Raw genomic sequence first — 15,561 nt, 5'->3', positions numbered from 1 at the left:
ATTGACAAGGTGGGGGGTCGGCGAATTAAGTTCAAATCTTGGCCATTTGATCCCCACCTGAGACGATACCACTCGGTGGAGTAGCTCGATAAATAATCACACGGTGGCCGAGTACGGGGCACCGACAATTTTGAGCAAAAAAGGGTGACTTCTGGGGAGTAAATTTGTGTTGTTTCTGGTGTAAAGTTATAGCCTCTTGTATTCCCTTAAACTAAATCATTTACTGTCGACCTACATATCAAAAGAAAGGATTTAATCTCCTCTAAACGATGAAATATAAATCTTGGATATGCAACCATTCACTGCGGAGATATAGGCGTAAGAAAAACACGTATCAGCTCTATTACGAAATGAAGTCATTTATGCGGTAAACCATAACTTAATTAATGCAGGGCTGAGAGTCAACAAACTTGGAGAAAATATAGTTCAGATATCCGACTACAATAATAAAAAATAAAACAACTGTCAGCTCTTCTTGTTTTTGTTTGCTCACGGTCAACAAAGTTGAAAAATTCCTATTTTTCAAGACCAAACCTACATAGCCCCCTAGACAGTTCCGAGTGCAATTGGTTGCCCTTAATTGACATTTTGCAGGAATTGTTGTAGCGTAACAAAATCTACATTTTGCAGACTTCACCTATTGGGTGGGTGGGTGGGTGAGTGGGCTACCTTTGGTGGTGTGCACTGATCCGGTAGGAGGGGAACGTCCTGTTGCCGCCCACCCAGTGAGCGCGCGGTATCGAAAGAAGACGCCCTCGCATTACATCACAGTCAAAATGGCAGCCATGGACATGCTGTCTGTGCAGATGCAATGTGATTTTAGTAATTTTGAGTATAGCAAAGCCATCGAATGTGGTGTAAATCCCTCTTATCCGCGCGAACTAAATACAGTGCAACTTAATTGATGCACAAAAAACATACGGAGCCATTTGCAGAAGTGGAAAGTCGCTGCATATGATGTGAATGTCGAGTGGAAACTGATCCTCCTGCGATGTGGTTTGTTCGACGTCGATGCATACACTGATAAGACAATATGTCCAGCTCATAGATACAAGTTAGGGTTGAGTTGGACATCATCAAGGAAATGTTGTCATCCACTCCATAAAGGGAAAGGCAAACCATTCCGTGGTGTGAATAAAGCAACTAGCCGTGAGATGTTTGATCGATGGGGTATCCTGATCACAGTTGGAACAGGTAAGAAGACAGAAATCAAACAATAACACATTTCTGAAATGAATCAATCATGGTCATGGTCCATATCTGATCAACTGATTTTGTTTCTGGGTAGGTTATATCAATTAAATCCCTTATCATGCAGTTGACTTGGGACCAGTGAAATTTATTATTGTGTGAAAAACTAATACTGGTTGTCACAGCTCTGGACCACACACATGGTTTTCGGCAGTGGACACACATGGTGGATATTTTGAAAAAAATTTATATAAAAAAAGTTGGAGCTGCACTGAACATGCGCAGTTTGGGGAATAAAACAAATATTTGTTTTGCACTTACATTGTTGTTTTGACTTTTATTCACGAGATGTGACTCATCAGACCATTTACAAGAACAATTTCAGATTTGTTTCCCCTTTTATACAAATCCTCCAGAGCCAGCCACATCAGAAAATGAAAAAGTAATAATTGCAATTAAATACAGTCAATCTAAAATAATAAAAGAAGATGTATTATTTATATTTATTTATTTATTTTTTTGGTGGGGGGGGGGGGGAATTTATGACATGGGTTTTGTTCAAGGGATCTATTGCTCAATATTGTTGTCTACATACGTCCCGCTTTATATCTTTTACGTTTAAAAAATATTAAGCCTGCTGCGGCCTTAACACTTAACACTTTGTTAATTCTCATTGTTCATATGACTTTCAGGTATCTGTAGAGGTTGTCTATCTAGGCACAAACAAGCAGTTACGCACCAGACAGCGGAACAATTACCTAGTGATGTGCGCTCTAAGGAACAAGAAGAGCAGCAGTGTACAATCAGTGATTTCACATCGCTGGCTGGTGTACCATCTCTCCAACCCACCGACACAGCGTGCACTTCAGTTCATGAGGTAATGAGAGTTAACTAAGAAGGGACTTTGACATATTGCATCTCATTTATCACAGATGAATTGTAAGCACTCTTCTTTGAGTACATAAATTTGTATTTCAACCTTGCTATATGTAGCACTCATCTCACTGTTTTTATTTTCTCATGATTTTTTCTAGCATACATCTGAGTCCTCATCAACTGATGGAGATATTACACAGGATGTAGGTGCACTTGACTCTTCTTGGGCTCCAACCCCCCGACCAAAGAATGTGGAGCTGCAATCCCTGAACACTTTCCTTACTCAGGGTGGAATGTCTGCTGTTGATGGGCAGCTTCGTCTGTCATTAGAAGAAGCATCTGATAGCACCATCCGTTATTATAGAAGGAAGGCAAAGGAAGCCTTTGGTTTAGTTCTTCATTGTTTAGCACCAGGTCAAGAAGATGGGCTCATGAAGATTACCATCGGTGAAACAACTGCTGAATCATCACAAAGTGGTCAACATTTTGATAGTAGTACCCGTTCTCTAGTCGCGTGCTATCAAACTGCAGACAACTGGTGTTTAATGCCTTTTAGAAATTCAAAATGGCCGCTACATCCGGCAGCCATCTTAGATTTGATGGTTTCAGCCTGTAACTGGAGGGTCAAATTAAATACATTTTTTTAAACAATGGGATGGTTTTAATTTTATCAACTATTTTTTTTTCATTTTGTTTTTGTATTACTTCCTTTTTTACCAACATTTTTGCAGTAGTGGTTCCATGTTCTCTGCCTTTACGTATTTTGTGTTTAAACAAAGGGTTATCATGGTTTGTTATTGGAAGACAGTGACTGTTCTTGTTTTTTAAAGTTAGACTTTGTATGGATTATACAGTTAGCTTTTTTCCTATCTTTGGAAAAAAACATCCAAATGTGGGTCTAGTAGTTTCAGTTTGAGTTAATTTAAGAAGGAAAAAGATTTTCTTGATTTATATTCAATTGTTTTTTTCGAGTTTGATCGTTAGGTTGTTCCATGTGTCATCCTATTTTGATACTGTGTTGGTTCAGTTTTCTTCTTTCAATTTTTATTTAAGTTTAAAGTTCAATTTAGTTTTGTACAGTTGACTCTCGTAATAGCAAGGTCGGTGAGACTGCCCAAACTACCTCTTGAAACAGAAATGTTGCTATAAAAGGACAGCGAAACAAAGAAACACAAAGAGAACTATAGATTTGAGGCCTCAGAATTTGCTCTTTATAAGCAGAAGTAGGACATCTTTATAAAAGTGCTCTTTATAATAAAAGTCGACTGTAGTACTACCATTTTTCTTATTTGGTTGTGGGGCTAACAGGTTTAAGATTTGGTAAAAAGTTAATTTTGATCCTTTTTGATTATTGGTTTTTTTAATGGTTCTTCAAATTTTGGTTGGTAAAATAAATCATTTTTTTTTTTTTGTCTTTCCAAAAATGTGTTTGTCATTGTTTCTATTTATTCAAATTTCTTTCTACTTGTTCCTACCCCATCTAGGTCTACCTCATTTTTGACAGTGAGTACCCCAACATTTAGCGTTTTTCTCATTAAATTCATCATTTTCCAAGTTTATTAATTTTCCGGGTTACATTAACATGCCAAACAAATAACAGGATTGTCATCCAAGCCTCATCATTCCAACATTTGGTGCAAGATATATGGCAGGGTGTACCCCCACCCCCATTGTGTCTTCATTGTGTTCTGGTAATCTCGGGAATTCTTTAGAGGATTATTGGGGATACTTCTGTTAACAAAAATACAAGTGTCTGTTGAGCCTGTATAGGAACATTTGTGGGGACTCCCTCTGCCACAAATCGGACAGGGTATACATTCCATCCTGGACTCTGAAAGGTGGCGGCCATATTGATTTAAAGTGAACCCCCTACCCTAAAAATGGGATAAATTAAGGGATTATAGCACCCCTAATGGCGTCTCCAGTATTAAAATAGGTTTTAATTATATTGATCATGAAAAAATATACACGTTTGCCAATTTTCATAACATTCAAGCAAAAAAGACAGAAATTATGTGAAAAATAAATTTTTTGACCAAAAAGGTGCCAAAAAAAAATTAAAACACCCTCTATTGAAGATTTGTTATAGCATTTTTGACGTCATTATTTACAACTTGGAAAATTAAAATTAGGTGGCAAATTTCATGAAAATTAGTTGTCGACTTATGAAAATACAGAAAAGTGGGGGCACTGTATGCCCCTCCCCTGTCCCTTTACTAGCGAAAAATAGGGTAAAACAGGCTCCTGCCATTTCATACTAAAAACTGCTGACAATGGTTTTTATTATTGATACTTAAAGACCATGATAAGACCTCTCTTCCACCTGAGTGTCATTGTTCAAAGACCTGCAATAATGCCGCTACGGCGACTTAAATATCGCTATTTCTATGACTCAACTTTGGGGGTACCCTTAGTGCAGTTGCCTCCTAAGAGCAATTTTTTTCTAAATTTTGAATTCCTGGTTTAGGTCAGGATACAACCTCAAGACCCTGCAAATTTCATTGCTCTGCTGCTTTCCCCTGTTCAGCAGCAAGCGTTTAAACTTTTGTACCCCAAAATCATAAAAACCACCATTTTTCTACTAAAAAACCCCACATTTTTGGCTCTTTTTCCTGCTACGGAGGTCAGATTGGCCAAATATTTTGTACAACTTCAAGGCTACCTATGACCCACCTACCCCCCAAATTTTAACCAAATCCACCGACCCCCACGTTGTCATGGTCTGCATGGTCCTCTCGTGGACATACTCTTAATTTCATTTACTGTCCTATAAATGGAGAGGGGAAACTTTGAAGCTCCATTGCAATGTTCCTTTGTCCCCTCCCTTTGAGCACACTGCAGTAACAGAATAGAAAAATCCCTAAAGGCAAGTACCTAGTGGCCAAGCACCTGTGTTTGGAAAAGTGTTAATCAGTGTCAGCATGGAGCTATCTTTATTTATATTCTCACAAATCAGGGGAAAACTTAATCAGCATTCTTCAAGAATCTTACTATAAACAGAAAAAAGGCTTTACTGATTAACTTTGCTTGTGACTAGGCCTATAGAAACTGTCAATTTTTAATTATGAACTTTTAGTTGTCTCACTAAAGTGACAAACAGATTTAGCCATGTGTATGAACTCCATGGTGGAATATAAACACATTAAATCTTGTAATCAGTGTACAAGAGCCAGCTGCTTTAGGCATAAAGGAAAGTAGAGAGGTCAACATCCTTTCATAAAACTCAATTAGGGGAAATGAAGGATAACCTTGTAAAGTGTAAAAAAATATATAACACTATTTGGATAATTTAACTTAAATACTCTTACAATTTTAAAGCAAACTTGCACAGATTGAGCATGATAAATCAAGAGCGGGTATAGCTCCAAGCTTTAGCTGGTGCTTATCAACTTTAATTCATACAGTTATTTTTGTTATGCTGTGTGGTATTACATAAAGGGTAATTAGGCCTACATGTACAAAAATGCCCCCCAAAAAGAAAGTTGACACTCATTAGAAGTGTCATAATGTTGAATGTGATTGGGGACGTCATTGATGATACACCTGTGGGGAATCATATCAGCTGCATTTTGATACCTTGTTTGGTACCAAAGACTTTACATTTTTCAAGATTAACTATGGTTTGTGACAAATTATGCAGTTTGAAAAGTTGCAAACACGCAAGTTCAGTGGAAATTACTGTCTGACAATGTGACACTACCCAAAACAAACGGCAAGGAATATCTATCACACAGTGCTTGCCTGCATGAGAGCATGTGAAGTCGAATAACCCCGCTTTATATGGGCACTGTACAGTCCATATAATTACAGGCATTTATTTTTGGTTACGCTGAGCAATTTCTCCTAGCGTATCTCTTAAATTGCAACTTTTCAACTGCACAGTTGGTCTTAAAGTTAAACCGTTGTCATTCTTGGACCATTTGCTGTCTCTGGTAGCAAACGGGACATCAAAATCTGATAAAATTACACAAAGATGCTCTTTGATGTATAATACATGCTGACTTTTGTTACTGTTCATTGTATTGAATTAATAGCATGTAAGCATACAGCAAGGTATAATTAACTTGTATGCATTCCAATGAGCCTAATTGTGTGCTACATGTGCACATGTACACCCAGATATATATGGTCCCTTATTTAACACTGCAGTTGGAAAATAGGTCCTGCCTATACTCGGACTCAATAAGAATGAAACTCAAGACTATAATGAATTTTGTCAAAATACATGCATTGTGACAAAATCTCTTAAACTCGGACTCAATAAGAATGAAACTCAAGATATAACTTTTTGTGCATCTTCCCCACAGCTTCAAGTTATTTATTTCAAACTTTGTTCGTTCGCCAGATACCGAATTAATATGGGCAAGCTGGCATCAAGTCATAGGGCTAACAGGCCCGAAAGAAACATGTTAAACATATAATGGACTCCCAGGTCCCGTACATGTACGTCAATTATCAATTTGACTCCCAGGCCAACCATTAATGAATGGGCACACATATGACCCAGTCCACATCTGTGGGGGACAGCCATGGCTGCGCTATGGAAATACAGCACATCCGGCCCCTGGGGTACGTAAGGGGGAGTGGCTGCCCCTTACAAAGTTCAAATCACATTGTATTACTAAAAACATCAATATCAGTAACAATATCAGCAACAATATCAGTAACATACCCATAAAACTAATGCTACATGTAAACTCATGTGTGTACGTACATGTATTAGGCATGAGCTGTCTTTGAAACCTGTTAAAGACGCCACAAGTGCACAGCACACCCCAGGAAGAAGACCACACTAAACAAGAACATATTTACAATCTCCCCATCACTGCACTGAACTTAATTCCCTTGACACTGAATGTGTGATGCAATGCAGGAGACAAAATCAGACAGCAGTAACTTCGTTCCCATATTACTGAGGTGAACCCCATCATACAAAAACAGAGCATGATTTGTCCTCTGAATCTCATCACGGGGTAAAAATGAAGCCCCAAACAGCCTGCAACAAGATCGCGCCCACCTATTAATTGATCGGCAGACCTGGTCCATGGCCTTTTGATCCTTTGCTCCAAAGTAAAACAGGCGTGGCAGAATAGCTGACCACACCAACGTGGTATGGGGGGGGGGGGTAACTTTGATGGCAAAACTGCATGAAATGTGCAATACGCTGCCTAATCTGAAACATGTCTGCGCGGACCATGTCATTAGTACCGATATGAATAATTAAAATATTTGGGTGATTACGGGACCCCATGGAGTGTAGCAACTCAGGGAGATTGTAAACGCAGCTCAGCCCCACGCTTGCCTCTCCAAAATATCCTTACAGGAATCAAGTGGCTGACGAGCACGACGAACAATTGAGTCACCAATTATCCAGACTGTCGCAGGACCTGATCATACAAACATGTCAGTAAAAGTGTAAAATGGCAATTAATTCCCAACTGGCTGTTGTTGCAGCACCGATCCGAAACGAGTGGGTTTTGAAGTTGTGCCCCATGAACTCCAGAGTACCAGTGCTTTTTTAAGCACAGCACCAAATTGAAATCTTGTCAGTGGGCTCCCATTAAAATGACAAAAGAGTATACCCTGGTGATTTGGGCATGACGAAATCATGCAATGCTTGAACAGGACAAAGCTCTTTCTCAGTAGCTTGAGCTAAATGAATTACTTGGGGGGGGGGGCAGTGATTTGTCTTACTACATCGGAAGGTAGTTCAACTGAATGGCCTGCCAGTTGAGTACAGCAGAAATGAATGTCCCCTATTTGAAGGACTGACTCCTGCACTGCCTGCTTTGAATTTGCTGCAAACTCCCTGACCCGCATGAAACAGAAGAATGCACCGAGCATTACTGCTTTGAACATTGCACTTTCGTAATAAGATGTGCACACTAATGGCAATGACTCAATGATGCTGACCAAAATAGGCAATGAAATGGGCATTCTACTATCATGTTTGGGGGTATCCCGACGAGCTCCCTCAACCATGCAGTTTATGAAAATGACCCACCCCTGTGACATAAGTGGTAATTGTGGAAGGGGACAAGTTATGCAATGACAACCAAGCCACAAATTCCCGAACCATTTGGACTGATGCTGGAAGCAGTGTCGCATGTCTGCTGTGCTGTAAAAAGTGGAAAATGCATGCCAGCCACTGGCATATGTCTTGTGAGTGTTTGCTGTCCAAGCCAATGATAATAAACGGCTTATCTCCAACCCTACCATACTTGGGCAAGAAGAGGTAAGGGGGTCATATGTGATGCTGCTTGAGGTGCCACAGCATGAAAACGCTCCACCTGAAAACGGGACAGAGAATCGGCGATATTATTGTGCACCCCTGGAACATGAACAGCTTTAAATGTAATGTTAAACTGGAGGCATTGCAGTACAAAAATACGAAGCAGTCGCATGATCTTGGGACACTGAGACATCTGGCTATTATTAAATGTCAACAGCCATATTATCAGAATGAAAACGTACCCTCTTATTGCCCAATTGGGTAGCCCAGCATTTAACAGCCACAACAATCGGATAGAATTCCAAAAAGGCAATGGATGGTGGATTTGCGAGAACTGATGACGGCCAACGGCCTTGCGTCCATTGACCCTGGAAATACACCCCAAAATCAACACTTGCTGCTGAATCTGTAAACAGCTCTAATGTTTGATTGGATTCCCAGTCACCATCATGAAATGCTGATATGCCATTAAATTGGGTTAAGAATTCCAACCACATCCCCAAATCCTGCTTGGCCCCAACGGAAAGCCGTACTCTATGGTAAGGTTTAGTTAAACCCTGTGTCAGTGAAATTAAACGCCACAGGAATGTTTTTCCCGGCGCCACCGCCCTACACACAAAATTCAGTGAACCCACCAATGATTGCACTTGCACCAAGGTAATCTTTTTCTTGACCAGTACTTCTTGTATTTTTTCTTTAAGTGCTACCACTTTGGCTATTGGCACACGTACCTGCATGCGCTGGGAGTCAATTTCCAAACCCAAATATGTTATAGTTTGCTGTGGGCCTTCAGTCTTCTCAACTGCAAGAGGAACCCCCAATTTTGAACACATTGCTGAAAACTGAAAAAGCAGGTGTTTGCATCCAGCCCATGATTTGTCAACAAAGAAAAAATCATCCAGGTAGTGAGTGATTGATGACGACCTTGAAATTTCACAGATGCAAAACTCCAAAATTGTGCTAAATTTCTCAAATAGTGCACAAGATACTGAGCAACCCATTGTTAAACATTTGTCGAAGTAAAATTTATCTTGAAGTGTGAAACCCAGTAACTCATAGTCTGCCGGGGCTACAGGAAGCAGCCGAAAGGCAGATTTAATATCGGACTTAGCCAACCATGCCCCAGTACCATTTTCACGAACTTTTTCGCATGAGCGCCGGGGAGTTGACCCCAGATAAGTTCTAGAATAAACCATTCATGCTTGCCGTGCTGTCCACTTGCCGTCTTACGAGCCTCCTTTATTTCACCTCCATTGACTATCTCAACATGGTGGCAGCGGTGAAAAAGAACCATACATCTGTGATGATCTGAGCTGACCATCGAGTGAGGCAACTTTCGGTCATCTGGACCTCCCGATTCCCGCTTATTTTGGTGTGAAAACGTGCAACCGACCCAGACTTTTCTGAGGTCATGCCGCGACATTTCACGTGCGTGTGCTATACCCACTGCACAGTCAACACGTTTCACCGTACAGTGTGAGCGCCTATACCGTGCTCGCCCCATCACTGCACTCAGGAGTTTGCAATTATCGCTGTATTCCCCACGGCTCCATCGAGCTCTACCGGAGACTGGTCATCTACCGACCGGCTTTACAGCATCCAGCGGCGACGCACCCGACTGTTTCAAGGGACAAGACGGGATGAAAAGCAGCAGAAACCTGGACTTCATCATCGGCTAATTTTGCTAATTCTGCCGTGTGTCCAGTTTGCCGATCGACACAATCACGATCAGCGCCCATCCAGTTGCGCTGCATCCAATTTGTGAGAAATTCAGCTCGTCGTTTTCCAGTAACTGTACCTGCCCGACGTGTTTACAGTACCAGTGCATCTCCAATCTGGGACCTTCAGCATCTTGCCAGGCGACTTCATCTGCCCTACTACCTGACTACTACCTTGACTATCACGGACAGTGTACACGTATCTCATTCCGCGCAAAACGGTTTGCGCGTGCGCGTATTTTTTTTAAAATGGCGGGCTCCTAATTATCGGTTCATGAATATTCATTTATTTATCAGCGCGAAAACTCACCAAATAACCACCCCATATCAGCAATGACATCGCCTCTGACGGTTTCTAAGCACCCCGGTTGGTAAGGAGGCTTCATCAAAATGATAAATACTTTCTAAATTATGAAAATATCATTTTGTAAACCAATTTTATCCAAGTTTGAATTTTGGGATGATTTTGCATAAAAATTTAACTTTTTTTCTGATATCTCATCAAAAAAGGGCATATTTCTAAAAGTGTTTTTTTTTTACGGAATTTTAACTTCTGAAAAGTAGTGAATGAGGGTGTAATCTTCATTGTTTTCTATGTGGGAACCGAGCTAATATTTTTTTGTTCGTGAATTTTCGTCCTTGAATATCACATTTTTGGCGATATTTCAACTTGAAAACGCATGTGACACGTGTTGAGCATCAAGAAATGCACACTGGGAAGCTGCTAAACGAGTTCCAAAATGCTGAATCTTGCAGCAAAAACGAAGATTCTGTACTGCTTATGTCTCGTCGAAGTCAAGAAACCTCCGATCTCCATTCACACCACGTTATAAAGGACATGGCAGGCATTGCATGCCCGCACTCGTCATGCTCGTGGGAAGAAATCTGACACCATTCGGTGGCATCACGCGGTCGTCGCCGGCCAGCCGTGCTGGGAGTTTGAGCTCGAAACCCCACCACACACATCGCTTGTGACAGGCACCGCTTTGGAGTCAAGTTTTGGGTGTAATATGCGGGTAAACAGGGATTTGGTTACGTGCAGTAAATATGAAAACTGGTTCAATTTCAAATTAAATTTTGTGATTATGACTTGGCTATTCCTTCTTCCAATGTATTTTTGTGTCATATATTTTTTAGACATTTAAATGTTGTGTTTTGCATTATTTTAATCTTGCTTCATTTCCTTTTCCATTTTTTTGCAGCTGTAAATGGAGATGTTTTGATTGTCGTTCCTTCTGATGACGATGCAGACCTTGGAATCTACAATATGAGACACGATGAAGAACTCTGCATGGGCGTCGCCAGGATTTTTTCTAGAGGGGGGCAAACATTTTTTTTTGGCAAAAATGCTTGCATTTCTCAACATATTCTCGATTTATCAGTTTTAGAGGGGGGCAGGGACATGTTGGCCCCCCCCCCAACATTGTCATTGTGCACTCAACCATGGCTAAATATCCAGAAATGAATTGGTCAGTTAAGAATGTTGCTGAGGAGTTCAAGCTATTCAAACAGAGATTTACGTTATGCCTGAAGGATCATGAAGTAAATCAAGCCGACAAACAGGCGGTGAAAATCAAAATAGCTGTAGGCACTGTAGCCTTGTTCAATGCGGTCTCTCGGCTTTTTGTCGAAGGGAGATAATCGGGCCCTGCACCCACAATCAACGCGGCTACGTGCGTGTACCACCGACCCTTGTCCGTACGAACGGTTCGGTACTAACACAACCAGCAAGCACACACACGTGAGTACGGACTGTACGCATGGGTGTAATAAGGCAGTAAATGTAGGCCTACTATGTTCTGTGTGTGGGTGTACGTACGTACGTGTGGGGGATATACGCGCCGCGTGGCCTGTCGAACGACCGCCTTGTTGGGTCTGCAACTTCCGGGTTTAATGTCTTTCTTTACTTTTTCGTCCAGTTTTGGACGAAAATGGGCGGGCTTCAGGATATGCGGGTATGCCGTGATGATTATGTAGGTTCGTCTTGGACCAATCACATGAAACAACCTTCCCAGTAGTATGATTAATTCATTTTTAAGCTGACCAATCGTAAGCTTCACAAGAATCATGTGACGTCGCGCTGCATGTATAATGCATTAGTCATCATGGCGTCTTCCATGTCTTTTTAGCGAGAGCGAAATGTTCGTCACTTTTTCAACAATTTGACATTGATTCGAGTTTTTCGTCTCGTGTAATGAATCCATTTGAGTGGGCAACAATCGTCTAATGACAGCATTACCTGCAGAATTCGTTGGAGCCTTCAATACTGCTTGGGACAGACTGGGACTGAACGACTTTCACCCACAGCAACGGGCCACCATTGCAGCGTTTTTTCGCGGATACGACGTGTTTGTTAGCCTGCAGCAGCAACTGTAAGCCACAACTCAGTGTCAACAATTCCCCATGATCGTGCAGGGTTAGCTTCCTGGCATAATCTAAATTGCTCATCGTATGCCTTCCAACCCCACCCAGGGAATTGGAGGGCTGCTGCTCGGATAGTTTCTGCGTATTTAAGCAATTCACCCCAACGAGTTGGATGTTTCATGAGAAAGACCGACATGTAGGTATGGAATGCAGATTGCCATTTGTCGAGTGAGTCAATCTTTTTTCGTGGTTTGTTAGCCTGCTTCACTATCATTTTGCCCCCAATCAAAGCAAACTCTAATTCTGGATTTTTATCCCTCATAGAAATGACAGTAGCTGCACTATCCTGAAACAACAGTGAAAAATCCACATACATGCCCTACCAAATCTTCTCTTTCAGAGAAATCGGAAGAAGAGAACCTAACGGGGCACAAGTACTGATAGTTGGCACAGGCTGTGGGGTATAGGAATGCAAAGGTGGACTTACACTTACATTATCTACCTCATTAACTACTGGCAACAGGCCCGATCTACAGGTATCATCAAAACATGCACCCTGACTAATGCTATTGTTAGCCATACCACCTGACATCTGGGAGGACACTGGCCCGCCTGAAGCTTGTTGAAAGCTGGTAGGGCATGACGGGGTATTCTGGATACCTGTACTTGGACTGGTCCCTGTGAAACACGCTGCAGCCGTGGCAGTATGGGCAGTGTGCACCGGAGATGTTGGCCAAAGTCTCACATTGGTGTTGCTACCCATTTCCCTATGTTGCTGGTTGCTTACTTGCCATACTTGATGAGGAGCTTGAAAACTAGCTACCATGTTCGCAGGATGACCAGCATTGGATGTAGGGGGAACAGGAGGCACCACAGAGGGGAACAGGAGGCACCACAGAGGGGGCAGTAGGAGGCAGCACAGTGGGGGCAGCAGGAGGCAGCACAGAGGGGGAAGCAGGAGGCAACACAGTGGGTGATGTGGTCATCACTGAAGGAGCCACGGGATCATCAGGAAGAACACTTGAAAGGATCCTGGCCTTTGCTCTTGATGATCGTCTTACCGGTTTCCGTCCCACCTTAGCACCAGCAGGCTTAGCAGATTCAGCCACCCTTCTTCGTCGAGGCATTGCTAAGATTTCAGGCTTGGGATGAAAAAGGTTGTAGGCTAACCAATTGCCAACAGACAAGGCCAAGTCATTGCAGCAGAGATCCAGTCAGCTAAATTCCAAGAAAAATGTAGGCCTATTCCACAGTGAAAATAATCTCCTGATGAAGCTTCACCATAGGTCTAGTGGTGTATTCCGAGAGCATGAAATTCTATCCAGCTTGCACAAGATCCAGTCAGCTAAATTCCAAGAAAATGTATTCAACAGTGAAAATAATCCCCTGATGCAACTTCACCATAGGTCTAGTGATGTATTCTATCCAGCGTGCACAAGATCCAGTCAGCTAAATTCCAAGAAAATGTTTTCCACAGTGAAAATAATCCCCTGATGCAGCTGCAACATAAATTTATGGCAGTGGATATTTTGCCGGAGACGGCAAACCTTTAGTAAACGTTAGTTTGCCGGATACGCACTGAACATGCGCAGTTACTGTTTTTTTGTACTTGAACATTTTCCAGTGACAAATTTTAGTCTGGCTCCATGCAAATATTATCGTTGTAACCTCATATGCACAAGATGGGATTCACACCATTTTATAATTTCGGACTTTATTTCCCTTTTAAAAAAATCCTCCAGAGCCACAAATCTGAAAAAGAAAATGTAATACTCTACAATAAAATGTTTGAGACATGTTAAAATGATAAAAGAAGAATATTCTTATTTATTTGGGGATGGGAAAAAAAAACTTTAAAATGTGGCGGGGATCGGGAGCGAACCCGAGTCATCCCGCTTACTAAAGCCTTTGCTTAACCACTACACCAAACGTGCTACTACTACTTTTGGTGGGCATTTAATACATCTTATAATTCAGCCCTATCTTAAAGAGTGCAGCGCCCTCTGTTGATATGGATTGCCGCTGGCAAACCTTTAGTAAACGTTAGTTTGCCGTCATTACCTCCGGCAAAATATCCACTATCTAAATTTATCCAGTTTGCACAAAAAGCTGTGACAGAATGAGACACACACACACCCACACATGTGCATTTTCCCTCCTACACTTTAGCACTGTGTTCTACAACTGTGTCCTGATTGGTCCATTCTTAGTAATGGTCTAACATGATTGGTTAAAACTCCCTGTTGTGATTGGTCAAAACTATGCATAATTAGTGCCAGGATCCTTCTCAGAATCCTTCTCAGGATCCCAACTTGTTAGTGGCTTAGCCAGGAATTTTTCAGTGGAGGGGCGCTGGAACATTTCATGGGGGGGGGGGTGTCATGTAGATCAATGATAATTTTTTTAGAAACTCAAAATCTCAGCTGGGGGGGGGGGGTGACTGGGGGGGGGGACAAGGTTTCATGGGGGGGGGGGGCTGTCGCCCCCCCCCCCCATGAAACCATGGAATCTCACTGTAAAACAAAAAAGGCCTTACTGAGTTGTGCAAATATCAGCTTAGAAACTGTTATTTTGTTATTACGAAGACTTACTTGTCGTAATTGCTTATTATAGCCATGTGTATGACTATTAAATCAGTGGTGGATAAACCATGCCTACGTACCTCCATGGGCAAATCTTGTAATCAGAGCTAGTAGTACAAGAGCCAGCTGCTTTGGGCATTAAGTAGAGAGGTCAACTCAAAAATGGAGAAGTCAACTCGAAACTTTAAAAGTCCACTCGAAACTCAAAAAGTCAACTCGAAACTTTAAAAGTCAACTCGAAACTTGAAAATCCAACTGGAAACTCGAAATTTGAAAACGTAACTCAAAACTTGAAACTCGAAGAAAAGAAACCCTCAAGTTTACTGTCCAGGAATGTCCAGGAATGTTGAATTACCCCCTTGATGATTAGTCCCACCTGGCATTCAGAAGACAGCGACCACTGTTTATCTTGCTTATTAAATATTCACAAGAGATTTTGGTGTTCTTCACAAGACTGTAACATGTGTAAAGCAGGTCCATATGACATTGTTTATATTACTTTATACCTAGTGTAGCTTGAGTTGTTTGCATCGTTTACTTTTTCTTATTATGCTCTTTACTCTCTTATCTTGTTAACAGATTTTCTGCCAGAAGTGTT

At 41.5% G+C, this 15,561-nt stretch overlaps 1 protein-coding gene across 1 annotated transcript; it reads left to right on the top strand.

Moving 5' to 3' along the window:
• Window positions 1-911: 911 nt before the first annotated feature.
• Window positions 912-2,735, top strand: LOC119722869 (the record flags this gene model as incomplete). The annotated part of the gene is made up of 3 exons (XM_038193268.1): window positions 912-1,194; window positions 1,884-2,068; window positions 2,226-2,735. Coding segments are annotated over 3 exons (957 nt in total), but the record flags the coding sequence as incomplete, so codon positions are not given.
• Between the last annotated feature and the right edge of the window lie 12,826 nt (window positions 2,736-15,561).

This window comes from Patiria miniata, unplaced genomic scaffold (assembly GCF_015706575.1).
Source record: "Patiria miniata isolate m_02_andy unplaced genomic scaffold, ASM1570657v1 HiC_scaffold_1, whole genome shotgun sequence".
Taxonomy (NCBI): domain Eukaryota; kingdom Metazoa; phylum Echinodermata; class Asteroidea; order Valvatida; family Asterinidae; genus Patiria; species Patiria miniata.
Note: the sequence above shows the minus strand (reverse complement) of the source record. Positions and strands in the feature narration are given on the sequence as shown.